The sequence below is a fragment of the Diuraphis noxia genome, unplaced genomic scaffold (assembly GCF_037042655.1).
Source record: "Diuraphis noxia isolate RWA-SAM2 unplaced genomic scaffold, SU_Dnox_SAM2 contig0003, whole genome shotgun sequence".
NCBI lineage: Eukaryota > Metazoa > Arthropoda > Insecta > Hemiptera > Aphididae > Diuraphis > Diuraphis noxia.
The window spans coordinates 64,990,476-65,009,561 of NW_028301713.1; the positions used below are offsets into that span (position 1 = coordinate 64,990,476).

Genomic DNA, 19,086 nt, shown 5'->3' on the forward strand with positions numbered 1-19,086 from the left:
TGAAAAATAAAACACAAACACAAAAGCTATAAAAAAAGAAAATTAAAAAAAAAGCTATACTCTTTAAAAATAATTAATTCAAAGGTTTGTTGACAAAACAACTTATATAATTTTAAATCACAATACACCATGCATGGCATAAGACTACATCATTGAAGTTACCAAGGTTATTCCTGTGGTGCTTGATTCTAGTAGTGATATCGGAAAAGATGGTACATTTCTAGCCTCATTATGTATAAAATCGTCTAATTCTTCCTCTGTTATTGATTCTTGTACAAAAAATTGAGGTCTCATACTATTAAACCGTTCAACTTTACGTTTACCATCTTTTACTACGACAGTTTCAACAGGTGTGGAAACATATTCAATTGTTGATGGATCATATACAAAGTTATTTTCTATAGCTTCTTTCATTGTACTACCTTGATAGTGGCCAGTGGCATCTAAAATATCTTTCCTCAATGCTTGTTTTAATGATAATGTTTTTGACTTGGTTCGATCAACTACTAGAGCTGAATCTGGATTTATAATGCGCATATCAATGCACTCTTTAAATGATACTAACCTGTCAGTGCCAGGTATAATAAAAGTACCAGATTCAGGATCAAATAAATTTTGTTTAATTGCTTCAAATAAACTCCAACCTTCTGTTGGCAAATCAGTCTTAGGATCTTCTTTAATTTTTAAAGCGTCTAATGTTTTAGTCAATACGACTTTCAATGCACTTTTTGGTTTAAGGCCATTAATTTTTGATAAAAGTTGTATTTCATCTTCAGCCAAATTAATTTTATCTAAGTTTCCTTGATGAACAGCATCGAGTACAGTAATTTCTTTTTCATTTAATGTGACTTTTTTATTTAACACTTGAAATACCTCACCCCTAACCTCACTTGAATTGAGAGTCTCAATATAATCAGCAATATGTTCTTCATTTTTTACCTTAATCCTTTCAACTGGTCCTCGTTCAGCATCCATTAACTCCTTTTGAATAGCTTCTAGCAAAGTCATTTGTGGTCCGTGATCGCCAACAACACACGGACCCAAAAGTTTGTTTGCTAAACCCTTGTCCACCAATCCTTTCTCGACAGCTTTCTCAATAGTTACCCAACCAGATTTTGAATTTGGTTGAGTGGCAATACGACCAGTTCGTACATCTAATACTCGTAAACGAATTGCTTCGCCTACAGTTAAAATTTCGCCAGTCTTGGGATGGATAATTCCCGGAGCATTAATAATATCATCATCAAGTCCGGTAGCTTCTTCCATACGTCGACGCAATGAACGAATATCTGCATCACCATTAGATTCAACAGTTTGTGCAGAATGTTGATTACCCATTACAGATGACTGATGATCTATATTTTTTGCCGTTATCGTTTCATCTATACCATTTGTTGATACACTAGAATTAAAAAATCAAAAAAAAAACAACACAACTTAAATCATACAACTATGAAAACATACTAAGACTATAGAGTATCAAGTACTAACTCAAGAATGGTATCATATATATTGAATTCAGTTCTGAATGTGCGCAATGGCCTAGCCTCTAATGTCTTCACATATTCCTGCAACATTTATTTAGACTAATCATTTTTAATAGATAAATTGATAGGTTAGAGCCAAACCTTGAGTATTTTAAAATAATAATATGTTGCTTAATAAATTCAAGGAAACAATACTCTAAAATTTTTAATTATTTGTAGTAAAAACTAAAAGTGAAAAATAATTGAAAAGAGGTGTGTTACTATGTAGGTGTAATCAACCATCCTTAACAAAATATTGTTTTCATACACAAGAGTATATAATTAACACAATGTTTTAATAAAAATTTAAATTTACCTAAGTAAAAACTAGTTAGTATTATTTTGAAATTTCTAAACCTAAATATTTTTATTTACATATCATTGTAAACTAACTTGACATTTATTTATTTATATTACACTACAATTAATACTAAATGGGAAGTCAAACTTAAAAATGTATGTGTTTCATTAATAGTAAAGATGGATTAGATGTAATAATTTTGTTATTATAATCATAGACCAATAAAATCTTTGTTTAAATTTATATCATATCAAATTCTATGAATGCATTGTAACACAATTTAATAAAAGTAAATTTATAATTGTATACAGTTTTGTGTAAAATGTGGAAAAAGAATTTAATATAATATTTCAAGTAGTTAATTTAAAAATAATCTCTTATGACTTTAATTATGATTAATTAGATAATATTATATTCTGTTTATGATAATACATCTATTAATATAAAGTATGCATCACAATTTAAATTTAGTTTGATAATAAGGACTCACAAATATATTTAATTCTATTTTAATGATGTTATTTTTCATCAGTATAAAATAAATAAATTTGATTTAAATATAATTTAAAAAAAATTGTAGACATCCTTAACAACTATTTTTTGAAATTTGGATGTTTTGTTAATACTAAACATAATATAATAATAGTTATAGAATATAATTAATAATATTAAACAAATATTTATAATTTACCTCAGTCACTCAACATTATAAAAAAATCTTACTAACCTGTAGTTCAAGATCATCAGTATTGATTGATGCTAGATTATTCAACTGGTCAATCAGCATGTTAAGCAATGCTTGAAATCTATGGTTGAGCACGTCAAGTTCATGAGACACAGCCAATTCACCAACACTGGGATCCATATTTTGGCCTTTATTATGGTTGCTAGCATCAAGGCTTGGATGCACTTCATCTACCAGCCACGCACAGTAATGTTGAAGTCGTAGGTCATATATCTATTTGCGGGTTAATTATACGCATAGTCTTTGTTATGGTCTGTTAAATGGTTATCACAGCAAATTTCGATTTTTTTTTTTATGTTAAAAAGCGTTGTTACCTTAGCTTCTCGTATAAATCTTCCACCATCCACATTGACGCTCTCAATTGCTTTAGTACGTTCCTGCACCTTGTTATACAAAGCCTACGAGATGTATGTGATCAATAAATAAAAGACCTTTGATTGGCCATGAGGCTTTACTTGGATAATTTAATACAGTATACACTTAATATGTTATATTAATATTTAACATTAGACAATATATTAAATTATTTCTTATTGTTTATTTAACATGCAATCCAAATGTTGAGTTTAAGTAATATAAAGTACATGACTCACCACAACAAAAAGTATTTAATTATTTAAGGCAGCTTTAAATCATTATATACACTTACCTTAGTAGTTTCTGTAAGATCTCTTGCTTGCATTTTAAGAGGTGCGACATTATTCAATTTAACATAGTTCTCATCGATGATTTTAACTTCAGACTGGTACGAATTTTTGTATTTATTCAAAAGATCGTAAGCTGCTTCACAGCTCTTTAGTCTATAGGAAGAAAATTGTACATATAATATTACAATATATTAAAGTGAACAAAAAGTATTTGATATAAATAAATGGTAATTTACATTAGCTATAGATGGTGAATAATTTCTTCCCTTATTGTATAAATTAGTATTAAGTTGATTTAATTATTTTAATAAAATATTATTTACCTGTCGACTAATTGACTACAAACATTATTCCATCTACTTGTTATACGATTTACATCACTGTCGAGTCTATCCAAATCGTGGTGAGCAGTCCGTGGTAAGTGGTGTCTGGATTTTTCTGTTAAACGCCTGGTATTATGTTTATCTTCAACCAACTGATCAATGACTGGCTGTTGAAGGACAACATTTTTTTGCAATGCTATCAGATCTTGATGTACCTTTATGCAATTAAACACATAAATAAAACACTATGAACTTAAAATTGAATATCAATGGAATTAACTTACTAATTTTAAAGCCGGCAATTCAGATGGCATTTCACCGTAAGATGCTAATTTTATTTCAAAATCTGATATAACATTGTTTGCATCATCTAATCCAGACAAAGTAATTTCTGCACACTTAAGTCTTTCAACATAAAGCTGAGAAAGATTCCATAACTGGTTCCATTGGTTCAAAACCTTATCATGTTTAGTTTGTAAAGCTGGTGTTTTATTTGGTATGTTTTTGAATGTAGCTTGCATGGCTTCTACATCAGGGCCCAAGTTCTGTAGTACAAATTAAATGAAATGAAATGATGATTATTATTCTATTACATAATCCAACAGATAATCAATTAAATACCTTCAGTGAAGTTTCAAAATCTTTGTGTTGAATAACTAAATGTTCCAAAGTATCCATATCTCTTGGTATAGGAGCACTCAACCTGGTATTTAATGTGTGTTCATATTCATCCAATGAAATTTGAATAGATTTAACTTGATCAGTAAACATTCGTGTAAGGTTTTTACTGTCTTCTTCAGCTTGTGATCGCCGTTCAAATTCATCAAATAGTCTGTTAACTTCATCCATTTCTCTCTTGAGTCTTCTTAATTGAGGGTCAGCTGGATCACCTTCTCTCAATAACTTATTAGCATCATCATTTAATGCTTTACGAATAGCATTACGTTGATCAGTGCCCATGGCTAAAAACTATGAGCAAAAAAAAAAGTTAAATAAATTTTGAAAATAAAAATAAACTACATGTTTATTACTTGAGCTAAATCCCATCCCTTGACAACTTTGATTGTAGCAAATATCATATTTTGACGCATACGCAACTGTTTGCGTTGCCATAATGCTGTTGTACGATCATATGCTCTACGCAATCGATCTACAGAATCTAAAGCTTCTTGATCTGGAGGAGGTATTAAAAATACAACACCAGGAACATTTGAATCATCAGTTAGATTCATTCCTCTAGACACTCTCCATTTGATTCGTCCCGAATTATCATGGAGCAACCATTGAGAACCTTTTTCAACATTAATCTAAAAAAAAAATTATGATAAACATTAATTGCTTCACCATATCATAATTTGTTTTAATATACCCCATTTTGTTTGAAGCTACAAATTGCATTCACTGGTATAGGTCTAGTAATTGGAAGTCTACGTTGTTTCAGTGGAACTACTTGCCTTGATCGATCTTCTAGTGTACCGATCACTTCACTGAAGTTATTTAATTCTTCTCGGAGGTCTTGCATACCTTTCAATAAACGTTCTCCATCATCTAAACTAAATTCCGATTGGCTAAAAACAGAATTTAGTAACTCGTCTCGTTTGTTTAACCAATGTTCAGCTTCTTTGACATCAGCATAAAATTGATGATAGTATGTGGCATGCTTTAAGTGAGTTTCTAAACAAAGAGTCAGCTGGAGTAACCAAGTCCATTGTGTTTGCAATGCAGATATATAAGCTTCAATACACTTTGATGCAAGGTGACCCTGAAGAATTAACGCTTCTCCGCGATCTTGAACCGAACTTAATTGAATCTCTCTTTTCTCAAGCTCTGACATTAATGACTAGAAAAATAAACAATAAACATTTATATAGAACATAAGATAATAAAGAGTATAAAATTAATTAAAACACAACCTCAATCCCTGATCCAAATGTATGCTTAAAAATTAGTTCAAATTTTATAAAAAAATTTTAAATAATAATTTAAATAAAAATTAAGCTTATTATACATCATAATTTATAATTAATACTAAATAATACCTCATAGTATTGTCGAATTGATGGTATGTTTAAATCTTTATCACTCCAATCGCGATTTAATTCAATTTCTTCTTTCTCATTGAGCCAAATAAGCTGATTTGTTGCTGATTGTAAGAAGTCTTGCAGTGTTTCTAAGTCAGATAACCGTTTATTAGAGAAAGTAACTAATTCAGCATAAACCTTCTGCAATGTATTCAAGTGTTGTGAATACAGGGATAGCTCATCACCGTGGAAATTACTCTTATCGTTTATGCAATGCTCAACTTTAGTATGGAATTGGTCGATTATTTTATGTTCACGCTGGTGTTGGTCCAAAAGCCCTTGGACACTAGGTAAGTCTGAACCATATTCAGCTTCCTGTAATTGTTTCTACAAACACATAAAAACCACAAAATATTAGCAAACAAATATAATAAGCTATTTTAAAATGCATCCTACCAATTTGTTATTGCACCAATCAATGCATTCTTGCAATGAACGGAAATGAGTATTGGTATCAACAAGTCGGGTTTCCAGAATGGTACGTGTTTGTTTGGTAACCGTACGCTCTTCAACAATTGGAAATGATAGAGTAGCCAAAGGAGTAAGAACTTTTGAATGCAACAAAGATCGCAAATTTACCCATCTTTGATGTAGTTTTTCCACTCTAAATAAACAAATAAAATATAACAATGTGATGAATAAAATATGATTTATAATACTAACCTCTTTTGTAACTCAGGTGCTTGCACATATCGTCCTTCTCTGAGTGCTTGTACATCAACAAACAGCGACTGAATAGTATCTTCAGATAGACGTAACTCAGTCTCCAGTTGATCAGCATTGTGTTTCGCATCCAATGGGTGAAGTCTATCTGCCCGGCGACCTTCTTCCACAATTCTAGTTTCTAACTCATCTAACTTCAAGTCGGTGCGCTTGGTTTCACGGTGAACTTTTTCCGCTAATCTTTGTAAGCGTTCAAGCCGTTTTATTTCTTCCTGAATAGCAGAATCTCGATCTTGGTATGACATCATCAAACGATTCCAAGTACGGTCAATAGCATCAGCTTGTAATTCGGGCTCAATATCATTTTCACCAACAGCCTCAAAATATTTCTATGAAAAAAATAATAATATATATATGAATGTTTCTACCAATAAAACACATGTCAAATATGTTTTATTACTTGAAGTTCTTTATATAAATGGACCAGATGTTGTTTTTCACGATGACGAGGTGGAAGTTCTTCATTACGAAATTTGGTAGAATCGGATGCTAATTTTTTCATTTCAATAAGTGTTGATGGGAAATTACGATCGGACATTACAGATAACTTTTCACGCATCCAACGATTTAATGATGAGGCAATTTCACGATATTCCCCAGAACGCTGTTGAGATTCCTACAAAAATAAAAAAAACAATGAAAATAATAAAGTATTTTTAAGATAGAACTATTTAATTTTTACTTACAGAATCATAAAGAGGATGTATACGTGGGGGTTCTGGAAACACTTCATGTAACGATGATATATACGTAATAATTGATTTTTCATCAATTTCGTGGGTATCAACGTCTGTAAAAAAAAATACATTAACAATCAATTTTCTTAGTGTTTGAAAATATTATGCTGTAGTGGACACTTACCTTCGGGATCCAATAATCTGGTAACTCCATATTCTCGTTCTGCGATGTAAAATGCAGACTCTAATCGCTCACGAACATTTTTACTTTTGATATTGCGCCAATCGACTAAATCCGGCCTGAGGAAAGATTACAATTAATATTGATTTTATATTAACATTTTTAACAAAAAAAAATAGATATATTATTACCTATTTCTGTGTATAATCGCGTTGAATGCCATACCATCCCGCCAAGAAGACGTGAAGTCCGACACTCGAACACCTGGGTATTTCGATGTTGATTTGCGAGCCCATTTCAATAATGCATCACGCGCCGATACGTTCGGTTCTTCACCGACGACAATGTCAGATATCTAAAATTAATAATAATAACAATAATGGTATAAGCGTAAAAAAAATAATAATCAAAATATCAGAAACCACGTCATTACAAGTCGACGCGCGTATTAAATGTCCACATAAGGTTTCTTGTCCCACCGGAGGCGGTTCGAATTACCCATATTACACTAGTGTCATATACATATTTGAACATATAGCAATATGTTTTTTTACACAGAATAATAATAAAAATAAGACAATTATTATTAGGGTCAACAATGCGCACGCCTGCCGACGAAAACAAAATACAATTCGGTATACGTGTTTTTTACGATTCGGGCAAGCCACCAGTCTTCTCCTTAAATGGGCAGTAGATCCGCTCTAGAGGCCGTTCACAACACATTCTCGCCCATGTTATTTATTAGTAGGACAAATTATGTTTGATTTTATTCTTCGATTGAAATTATCATTTGAGCAAACGAACAATAAGTAAAACATATTTTTACTCATGAAGACGATTCAAAGTCGAGACTTCGGTCCAAAACAGAGAGCCAGAGAGAGAGGTGAATTATGGGTGTGCGTGTGTGTGTGTGAGTGTGTGTGCGCGAAGAAAAAAATCAAAAATCAGGTCATCATCATTACGCGTGCTTGAAGGAAATGTGCAGCATGCAAAAGAAACCATCCATGCGTCCCCTGATCATATAGTCATATTATTCTTCACTATTATGGTAGCGGGTACAGAGTAAAACATAGACAAAACGTATTTAGGTATTATCTATGTCAATATACATGTTAACTAGGTTTTAGTTAGGTGATGTATAGTACATAACTGTATACATTACCTATAATACACCACAGTACAAGAAAAAAAAATGTAAATAATAACGCAAAATATTGTATGTAGGCGCTTTGGTGATATTTAGCTCGTTCGGTTTTTGATGCAAATTTTTACAATCCCGACAAATAACAAGCATGGTAAAGCTTTTATTGTTATGTTTAAGAGCACTTCTTCATTAACAATCGCTCCATTCGCATTCACTTCGAAAAACGTAGTTCGTTCACCTTATTCATGTTTCCGGTACGTGCACTTGAACAGTCTGCATTTGAGCGAGAACATTTACATCCAAGTACCCAAATCAGCAAATTTAACTTTATTAATATCGAATTTTAAAACATTAACATAAAATGAATCTCAATACGCTAAACACTCATCTAGGTATGTCGTTTCCGATTATATAACAACAACACAACAACACAATGCCCTATGATGAACGATAGCATACAATAAATAAAAATACACAAGTTCTAAATTTTATGGACTCTCGCCGTCTATTACTAATCAAACACATAAAATGTATATATATATATGTCAGTTTATTAAAAGCGGTGGTTATCTTTTTGGTAAACAAATACATCGTTGATTAAAAGAAAATATGTCATAATAAACTTTATAGAAATAATACAATTTATATACTTGTAAGACTATCAACTTTAAAAAGAAAATCATTAAACAAATAATGTATGAATAAACATGGGTGGAATCAAACTGATAAACATAATATGACGAAAAAATTCAATGTCAACCATGATTTGAATGGCTTTTAAAATGTCTAGTTTAAACGTTAAACTTTAAATGTAGATTAAAGAATACAACACATTTTACACACGAAAACTCTATAAATGACCACTGTGGTATAAAACATAAATTGGACCAATCTATACAGGTGTGTTTGTTATTATCAGTAGGATATGATGTATAAGTACATGGAATCTAAAAATCTAAAATCTCAAATACATGAAATCTTCCAATGAAATATTTAAAAATAAGTATTACATAGGATGTATCCATATAAATAGAGGTTTCACTATGAGTAATAACTGAATTAGGATTTACTCCTCTTTCAATATAATATAATATAGTTGCGTACATCAACGCACATCGTATATGACATAATATGTATACATTATGGTGCGTAAGCAGTGCGTGTATGTGGTTAAGTAGGTACTTTACTACTATATACAAAATGTGTCGAACACAGTACATATATATTGCATTGTGTGATTATATGGTATGTATCTATAATTTGTAAACCACTTTCATTTGAAAACGGATCGGGCTTATCTACATGCACATAAGAAAGTGGTAAAAGAAAAAAACTATTATTCAATGAAACAAAACACAAAACACGTGTCCTATACAGATATACAGATACCACGATTCGGCAAACACTTAAAGATAAAAAAAAAATGTCAAGTTGTACGCGAGTATAACTAGTAAACGAAAGACACTCGAAATAATTATAGAATTATTTTCGACTGCACACGTAAAAGCCATTCGGGTAGATTTCCCGCTAAATGGCCGAGACCTATTCAATCGTTGCAATTTTGCGAGCTATCTTAATTTGTAGGAAATGTCGATCCGAATACAACCAATCACGACGGTATAAGTTGGAGAATATATTATAATAAAACACATAGATGTATACATGTATGCACGATTCACGAGACTACCTTGGCTTTCTTCGTCTTGATGACCTGATGGTGATGTTTGGACGAGGTCCTCTTGGACTCTTCGTACGGCTGGTCGGAAACCATCATCTGGCCGGTTTTCATCATGCTTTCGGTAGCCGACACCTCAACGCCGCGCGTTAATACAGTGGTTTTACGTAGGACGCGAGTGGTGACCGAGTGTCTACCAACTTCCGGGCGCTTGTCCACCTTTTGTGACTCGTGATTAGACCCAGTCACCTCGGTGGATAGGTGCCGTTTCGTGTACACGGCTTGCAGGTCGCGCACATCGTCGTCACTCTCACGGGTGCCCTGCATGAACAGCCGGCTACCACCTGGCCGACCGCCCGCTCCCGAAGATGACGACGACACCTCCTTGGAGGCTTTGGTGAACCGGTACATGATGTACCGTCAGCGTTTCGATCCCTGTCGATCTCGATTTTATATGAGAGCCAGCGTCAATCGTTCTCCGCTCACATAGCGGAACACGAGATGTATCCGAAAACCGTTTAAAACGATGTCTGTTGATTGCGTTGGGTGAATGTAGTGCGATGATGTATGTACGTAAATATCGTTTGCATAGGACAAGTCCTGGATGAGAGCAGCAGCAGAACCGTTACTGAGCAACGATGAACAACAACGACGACGACTAACTGCACGCGCGACACGGCCGGTGCACAAGAGATAACTGAACCGTGTTAAGCCATCGGGGGCCGGGCCGGTGTTGCAGCAGAAGGCAATACGTGAATGAGTAGGAGGATGAGGAGGAGCGCGCGCGCACAGGTACACAGGTAAACTATACGGAGTGTTGTCGCGGCTGTGATGTATGTGTAGAGGGGAAAAACAGCGACTGCGTATGGTACCTGCCCGCAATAATAATGATAAAAAGCACACTTCAAGGTTATAACCACGCACACACACCGCCACCGCACCCACCACTTGTGGGAGGGAGGTCCATTGAATAATATTGCGAGACGCCATAGGTACGCATACGCGAGATTTTCTTCCGCGGATTAGATACGCAGTGGTTTCATTGAAAAAAACAACGATTGCCCAACGCGATTGACCAGGCTGCAGGACTCGTCGATCGAATGATGTAGGCCCCCTCGAAAAGCACCAGCAGCCGTCGCAGATGGTCTACCGGAATGTTATGATATTATTGCAGGTAACGTAATGTGTTACGATAACAACGCCATGGCGCCCACGGACGTTGAGCCCACGTTCGACCTGGCCAAAAATCGCATCGCCGCGTATACTGCGTGCACCACATATCCATATAAAGAGCGCTTGGCCAGGTGCGTTCAGATCCTTGGGTCACCGGGGACCTTGGACCAACCACAGCGTAGGAGTCACCCGCCCGACGAACGCTGGAGGAGGCCGCGGATTACATAAACACCGCACCGCTGTGCACAGCATACCACCATTATGGATATACTCGCAACGATGTTGCGGACGGAGGCGAGAAATCAGGGTTAAGACCGGATACATACACGTGGCAAAAATAGATTTTCACAATCGCCACGTCCTAGTGCTTTTTGCCGGATTGTGTGCGCAATACCTACCTACCTACCAATTAAACGGATTAAAAATATGTTTCCGGCAAATTACTACGATACGTCAATATCGCAGGTAAGAAGGTACATTAAAGTATACACTGTGCCAGGGTGACAGTAACGCGATGACACGCACCGCCATCATTATAATACAAGACGACCACAGTACTTCGCATAAATCATAATTGTGATTTCGTGACGTACGTTATTACGAGTGACGCCTCTATTCGTGATATGTTTAGCAAAACAAAAATTGTACCGTTCCTCTGTTAGAATTGATACTCTCATTCTCATTGTCTCGGATATTTAGAACGCGCGATGCCGTAAATACTGATACAGAACTTATTACATTGACTATAATGATGTATTAATTTGACGCGTTTCAAAAGATTTTATAAAAAAAATGCTTTTAAGTATTGGGTGTAATTTTAACTAGTAAACTAAAAAAAATCTCATTCGCTATCTCTCATAAAGACATCAGCAGTTATGGATAAAACAATAAATTTAAATAATTATTAAAATGTATTTGTTATATAACATTCAGTAGTCATTTATATTAAACGACGATGATAGACAAATTATCTGAATAAAAAATGTTCAGAATTTTTATATTTCTAAAATTTCGAACTGAACATAATAATTAATATTTAATAAATTATGATTATGCAGCGCAATTATTAATTAAAAATACATACTTTCAAACGAAGGAATGTTTTTACAATAAGAAACTAAAAAATAGAGAAAAAAAACGAACTGATAATAATAAATATTACACAAAACATATAAAAAAAAAAATAATAAATATATAAAACAAATAACCAGGTTTTATAAAAAAAAAGGCGTAAGGAATTAATTAACATGTTCGCTGTTTAACATTCAACTATGATTATCATAATTGGCAATAGAAAGCTTATCAATTTTTAGGACGACGGAGGATATGGATGTGTAACGGGGCTCTGGAAAAATAACATATAAATGATACACAACGGACCCGTTACAGCTTATCACTTTCTATCGCTAATAGATAAAAACATTCTCATTAATTAAAAAGGAGCGTTCGGTGTAACCGCTATTACTTAGATGTTTTTATAGTTGCCTATCCAACTCCTAATTTAAAATCTTTTTCTAATAGCACTAACTTTAAAAATATATAATATGTTGCTGGTAATGTTGTTATAAACAGTTCCCACCCGTTCCTGATTTTTGAACAGGAAAAATATAACTACATATATTATATATTAGCATACTTAAAAAAAGCTTTAGTCATTTTTAATCATAGATAATATATAATGGATAGGCCATCAGCCTTCTCCGTGCGTTCCCGAATGATAAGCTACGAGGTAATAAATTTTTTATCCCATGAACAAATCTTTTTTTCTTTTTTATTTAAATTTAAAACAAAATAATTATTTTAGTTTATTTTAGCCAGTAAGTGATTTTATAATTGGTAAATGGAAACTAATAACGATAAGTCCATACTCCATGGACTCCAAAATTACTTATAATAATTAATTATATTTGTATTTAGGTGATAAGTGATTTGGTCGTAATCTACGGTGGTAACAATAGTCAATAAAATATATAAAATAAATTAATACCAGCTAATGAAGATTACTTTAAACATAAAACTGCAATTCTGTTGAATTTTAAATTATTCAAAATTGTATTTTAAAGTCAAACAGTAAACGACAAATTTAATGTTTAACATTATTATTTGTTTGATAACAATTATTAGTAGATAGTGATAAAATTAAAATGGTTACCTGTTGGTTACTACTGGTAACAATGGTATAGATGGGGCACATACCGAAACTTCGGGAACGCTGCCCCATGGGTATTTAGTATAGGGATGTCCTATCCATTATATATTATCTATGTTTTTAATACATTATGACACAAAATTCGATTAGGATATTACGTTTTCAAATAAGACGAGTCTATTGATTCGCTATTCGGAGGTTAGCTAGTTCCACCAGTATGATACAATATATTATGAACATCAGATGAATATAATATGTGCTAAAACTTCTATATTCGACTAAATTATAAGGTATTTTTTGAAAGCTGGTATTTGAACGTTTTAAACAAAACAAAAATTAAATTTATAAACGAATAAGAAATAAAAAAAATTATAAGTACATAATTTATCCTGTTTTTAAAATGCATTCTAGCTAATAATTACACATTTATACAACACAATTTTGAATTATGTGTACATATTTTAAGTGTCAAAAATGTAAAACTAGCAATATACTGATTGTGTAGGCCATAATCAACCACAGATGGTTTTCAGGTGCGCTCTGTGTTTTGTTCTATCACACATGACCAGCGTTGTGTAACAATTTATTTTTGTGATAATATGACGTTCCACCCATTTCGAACATAAAAATCCATATCCATTAATAAAAGTTAACGATACTAACCTGGAAATGAAGTATAATGGTCCATATGAGACCCAGCGTGAGTTTTGGATTGCCATCTACAATATCTTCGGCTCGAATGTTTACAAGTTTGATCTAAGAACATACATAAATGTTTATAACTTTGGAATATTAATTATAAAAGCAGAATTATTTACTTTTTTGAAACGCAAGTATTCCAGTGCCATTTGGACATTTTGTAGCATATGAAATCTCAGTTTGCCTCTTTCTCTTGGCTGGAAATTAATTCGGAAACAATTATAGCAAACATTTAAAGTAACTACTAAGTAACTTGTCCTTGTCGATCTATCAAATATACAATGTACAATGTTTACGAAAAGATGAAAAATACAATATATTCATTGAAACTCAACAATAATAGGCACAATTTAATGGACTTTTTTTACAAATTGTATTACACAATTTTACCCAGCGAAACAAAGACAAGGATGTATTTCAGGCCTTGGCGCATCACTTTATACGGAATATCAAGTTCTTAGTAGCTGCTAGCCGTAATTATCATTGTCCGGTTTGCCGGGAACACCTTTCTTGGATGTAATAGTATTTTCCTTCAATTAGGTTTTTATAACTCTGCTATATAATAGTACTAGCCTACCCCTTAAATTATCAACACAAAAGATAACAATTAAAAGCGACAGAATTGACGAAACCGCCCACAAAAACTATCGTGTTGAGCCACAATCAAAAGTTTTCGTTTACTCAAAACATCGATTATTATGGCCTAATGATCATCTGACACGTTACAAATTCTATCGAGGCACACCCCAGAAACCTTGAAAGTAATTTTTATAAAATACTGTCTAATAATGCATGAAAAAATATTTTCTTTTTCTAAAAAAAATATCTTCCTTCATACATAATTTTGAATATACATTTTGTACATAAATTTACTATTATTTATTGCTTACCAATTGATCTCCAGACAACACTTCGAGTAATGATATTAAATTCAGACCATCTTGCAAATCGATGAATAAGTCCCCAACATGACGATTCGCCTGTAAATCCCAACAATTTATTGTTTAACACTTGCATTTCATATTTAATCTATTATTGAAGCGTCAACATGTTTAATAATAATAACCAATGCTACAGATCCACAGTTTAATAAAATATGTACCTAAATACATAAAAAAAAAAAAAAAAAAAACAGTCAGAAAAACGTGATACAGATTACTAAGCAAATGGAAGGCACTAGGCAGTGACAAAAAATATTAACATTCGACAGCACGAAATAATTCAACCTACAGGTTAAAATATTACTTCTATTTTTTTTAAACTACCACTCGAAGAAAAAATTTGAAAACGCTCAACTCAAGTAAACTTACACAAGTACAAATAGAATTAGAACACGCCTGCAAACAAGTATATGTCTGAAACATACAATTTACTCATTTACTTTTAAAATAAAATATGAGAAAAATGAACGAAAATCCTTACGATCGTGTCAAATTAAAACGTGAGTTATTATTTTTTTTTCTAAATAATTATCCTACCTTCGAGTATTTCCAATGCTGCTTTCACATATTCAGGTTAAATGAAAAAAAAACATACAAAAACTAATGTAAGCAAATATTAATTTTTATCTATAAACTATGTTAACTTTAAAGGTTTATAATATTATTAAATGTAACATAACTTATATTATGTTTTTATTTATTTACGGTTGTACATAAATATTGATATTGAATAATTATTTTATAAGTTTATATAAAACCCCATAATAAAAATCAAGAAGGGAGGTATAATCTCTAAAAATTGTAGAAATTGTAGATTCATTTTTTTGAAAGATAAATTTTATCTTATTTTCGATAGCGGAAGTAATATATACCCACCATATGCCAATCCTAAAATCATATTTTGCCAAACCAAAATATATTATTCAATATGAATAATATGATATTTAAATGTTTCCGTTTTGTGTTGGCGGATACATCATTAACTAGTACAAAAAAGTAAGTTGGCGTTGATATTTTTTAGGTATACCTACGATGTTATTTATACCTTGACCCAAAAATTATAGAATAATAACGAAAAATAATAAGCATATGTATAATAAGATCAATAAAATTAGAAACACTTTAGTAATTACAAATAAAATCAATTAAAATGTGAACATATACTTAAACAATAGAGACCTACCTAACACAACCTTTATTTATCATATATTACATTTTGATTAGAAACAAATATTTTAATACTTATTCTATATGTTAAGTATATAGTTTTGCACACTACAATCTATTATAAAAATAATAACTACGGTACTCCGCTTAATCATTTATGAATATTATTATTAAGCATGTTGTATTATTTTAGCACAATTAAAAATATCAGGCTTAAAGTTCACGGAGAAACATTTATAATTATTATTTTAGTTTTCACATGAACTAATAGAATATTGTAGAATTTAGAGTTTTAAAGACATTTTTTTAAACTATACAGAGCATATAAAATAAATGTGGAATAGTATATCATCCCTAAATACTGATAAACCATATGAAAATATTATAAAGAATTTTTAAATTTCAAGGACATCAAAATTCCACCTCTTGAAATTACCGAATATATAGATTATAGACTTTTCATGACATTTTAAAAGATAATATACTTTGTTTTCTGTTTCTCCTAAATAAATTATACAAACTATTAGAACAAGAAACTTAACTTTTTAATTTCATAGCCTAACTTTATTTAAATCAAATAAGTACTCTCCAGATATCTATTGACTCACTCTCGTATGTAGCAAAAATAAAAATAAAAACCTTAAGTGTTCTAACTTAATGAGATAAAATGTGTGTAGGCGGTGACTGTATTGAGGTTTAATTCGAGCCCTCTCCCACAATCAGGATTTTATTAACCATTTTTAATGTATAAAATAAATATTAATAATTTATGACTATGAATTATAAAAGTAATTAATATAGTAAATATTATAAAAATTTCTAAAATATAACAATAGGTAATAAAATGATAAAAGCTGTCTTTGTAAGAAAAATAAAACAATTATTTTGTGCCATGATACCTACTATAATATGCCTCTTTCTCTTTAAATTTAGTCAAAAACGTTAATGTATGTAAGTGTGATTTAAAGTCAACTTCAAAGTTGACTTTAACTTAGGTACTATAAATTAAACATATTTAATAAAATATTAATAAATTGTAAACTCCTATATAAGGTACTGAATTAACATAATATCTTCAGTTATTACTTATTATAGTGAGCAATACTGTACGTAGGTTGTTTTATTTATTTATAATCTGTATACTACAATAAGTTTCGGATTGAAAGTGAGAAATAGAAATAACAGAGGTTTCGAAACCTATATATAATGTTGAGTATGTGATATATTTGATAATACAATTTTACGATTATAACTTCTTCTTAAAACTCTCTAGTAAGGCCGTGCATAAACTATATATATATATATTTTTTAAGTATTAATCTTGAACATTTAATCAGTACTTTATTAAATCTATCAATAAATAATATATTTTACTACCAACTGTTTTTAGTTATTTAAACTAAATATTCAACTTCTAATTCTGCATGACAGTTAAACATTTTAAAAACTGAAGGAATAGTATATAACATTAAAGTATATTACTCGAAACCTTATAAGCAAAGAAAACGTGAGATATATTCTTAAAATGTCAGACCATAATTATTTTTAAAATAAAAAATATTGTAATGTTTTTGAACATCAGTAATAAAAATTACCTAATCAACATAAGGTTACGTCAACGAGAATTAATATTCAAGTTTGTTTGTCTTGTTTAATGATAAGACTCCTTTTGTGACCAAAAACGATGCAATCCACTATTCAAATAATTGAAATGTATAATGTATTATGTTTTGTGTAGAGAAATGTGCATAATTATATTAATACGTATAACGGCTATACCTAGGTAGTAGGTACTATCTATAAAACTAAACCTAAAGTTTAAGATTTTTAAGATATTAATATGTATGCATTAAGTATAAATAATGTTATAACATTATTTTTTTATTTGTATTAACTACCGGCCAATACCTATTTATATTCATGTAAAATATTATGATACACATAAGTATATAACCATAAATAGTAAAATATAATACTCTGTAGATACCAATATAAAAAACATGACTCACTTTTTTCAAATGTTTGTTCACCCATTTTGTAAACGTTTTCTTCTGTATGGCATCTCTTTCATCTGAAAATAAAGAAAACTTTAGTTTAAAAATATAGAGCATTACTATTTAAACTTAAAACATATTTTCCATGATACAGTTCAAACAAGCAAACAACAATTTATTATTAATATATTATAGCCTTTATAACTATATAATATACACTACAGTGTGTGTCCATGTATAATAACGTTCAGCCACGTCATTATATGTACATATAAGTTTGCCAGCAAAAAAACTACATCTTATATGTACTCAATATAATACAAATAAATTTACATAAAACTATACGAATTACGACATTTCTAAATTTTAAAATTTATAACAAGTAACAACAACACTAAACTCTGTGCCCCAATATAACAATATTCATTAGACATGCAATACCGTGTAATTACTGTATCTGGGAGCGTTCCGGCTACACGTAATCGAATTTACAAGAATTTATTTATCATTAAACTTATCCATTTTGGTTGGATTTTTTCTTCGACCTATTTAGAACATTTTTCATGCAATATTTTAATACAGTACTCCAAAATTAGAATTTAATTTATTTTTATTTTATGACAATTCATGTCAAAATTGGAATATTTACCAAATAATATTAACTCGAAGGACGTAGGTAGAATAAGATAACATTAACAAAAAACACATAATTATGATAATTTATTTAGATGCAAAGTCAATACAAATTTCATATATATATTTTGTATTAAACCAAATTAATTCTAACTGTTTCATTACATGTCATCGTACACGCAGTGTTTACATTGTCATTTTCAATCTACACAGATATTTAGAAAACTGTAACGAATAATTGGGATTTACTTTCATTTTAAAAATTTATCGTAACAAAAAAAATACCTTTATGATTTAAAAGAATAGT

General features: G+C 31.1%; 1 protein-coding gene across 20 annotated transcripts in view; it reads right to left on the minus strand.

Annotated features, from left to right (window-relative positions):
- Positions 1 to 19,086, minus strand: part of shot (dystonin-like protein short stop) — a 76,919-nt gene that overhangs the window by 25,025 nt on the left and 32,808 nt on the right. For 9 of the 20 annotated variants that reach the window (XM_089224788.1, XM_089224794.1, XM_089224790.1 and 6 more), the window contains exons 3-26: positions 18,162 to 18,223; positions 15,523 to 15,540; positions 15,355 to 15,399; positions 14,935 to 15,024; positions 14,164 to 14,241; positions 14,009 to 14,101; positions 7,396 to 7,559; positions 7,208 to 7,323; positions 7,033 to 7,136; positions 6,747 to 6,962; positions 6,287 to 6,675; positions 6,020 to 6,227; positions 5,582 to 5,950; positions 5,456 to 5,479; positions 4,912 to 5,382; positions 4,574 to 4,849; positions 4,164 to 4,511; positions 3,827 to 4,087; positions 3,543 to 3,757; positions 3,222 to 3,372; positions 2,887 to 2,970; positions 2,555 to 2,785; positions 1,492 to 1,568; positions 940 to 1,402 (exon numbers count right to left, since the gene is read on the minus strand). In XM_089224788.1, the coding sequence (XP_089080914.1) occupies positions 940 to 1,402; positions 1,492 to 1,568; positions 2,555 to 2,785; positions 2,887 to 2,970; positions 3,222 to 3,372; positions 3,543 to 3,757; positions 3,827 to 4,087; positions 4,164 to 4,511; positions 4,574 to 4,849; positions 4,912 to 5,382; positions 5,456 to 5,479; positions 5,582 to 5,950; positions 6,020 to 6,227; positions 6,287 to 6,675; positions 6,747 to 6,962; positions 7,033 to 7,136; positions 7,208 to 7,323; positions 7,396 to 7,559; positions 14,009 to 14,101; positions 14,164 to 14,241; positions 14,935 to 15,024; positions 15,355 to 15,399; positions 15,523 to 15,540; positions 18,162 to 18,223 (4,553 nt within the window). Of the gene's footprint in view, positions 1 to 162; positions 1,403 to 1,491; positions 1,569 to 2,554; positions 2,786 to 2,886; positions 2,971 to 3,221; positions 3,373 to 3,542; positions 3,758 to 3,826; positions 4,088 to 4,163; positions 4,512 to 4,573; positions 4,850 to 4,911; positions 5,383 to 5,455; positions 5,480 to 5,581; positions 5,951 to 6,019; positions 6,228 to 6,286; positions 6,676 to 6,746; positions 6,963 to 7,032; positions 7,137 to 7,207; positions 7,324 to 7,395; positions 7,560 to 10,035; positions 10,709 to 14,008; positions 14,102 to 14,163; positions 14,242 to 14,934; positions 15,025 to 15,354; positions 15,400 to 15,522; positions 15,541 to 18,161; positions 18,224 to 19,086 lie in introns of those variants that run through there. The other 11 variants (XM_089224781.1, XM_089224782.1, XM_089224783.1 and 8 more) reach the window with 7 other exon arrangements.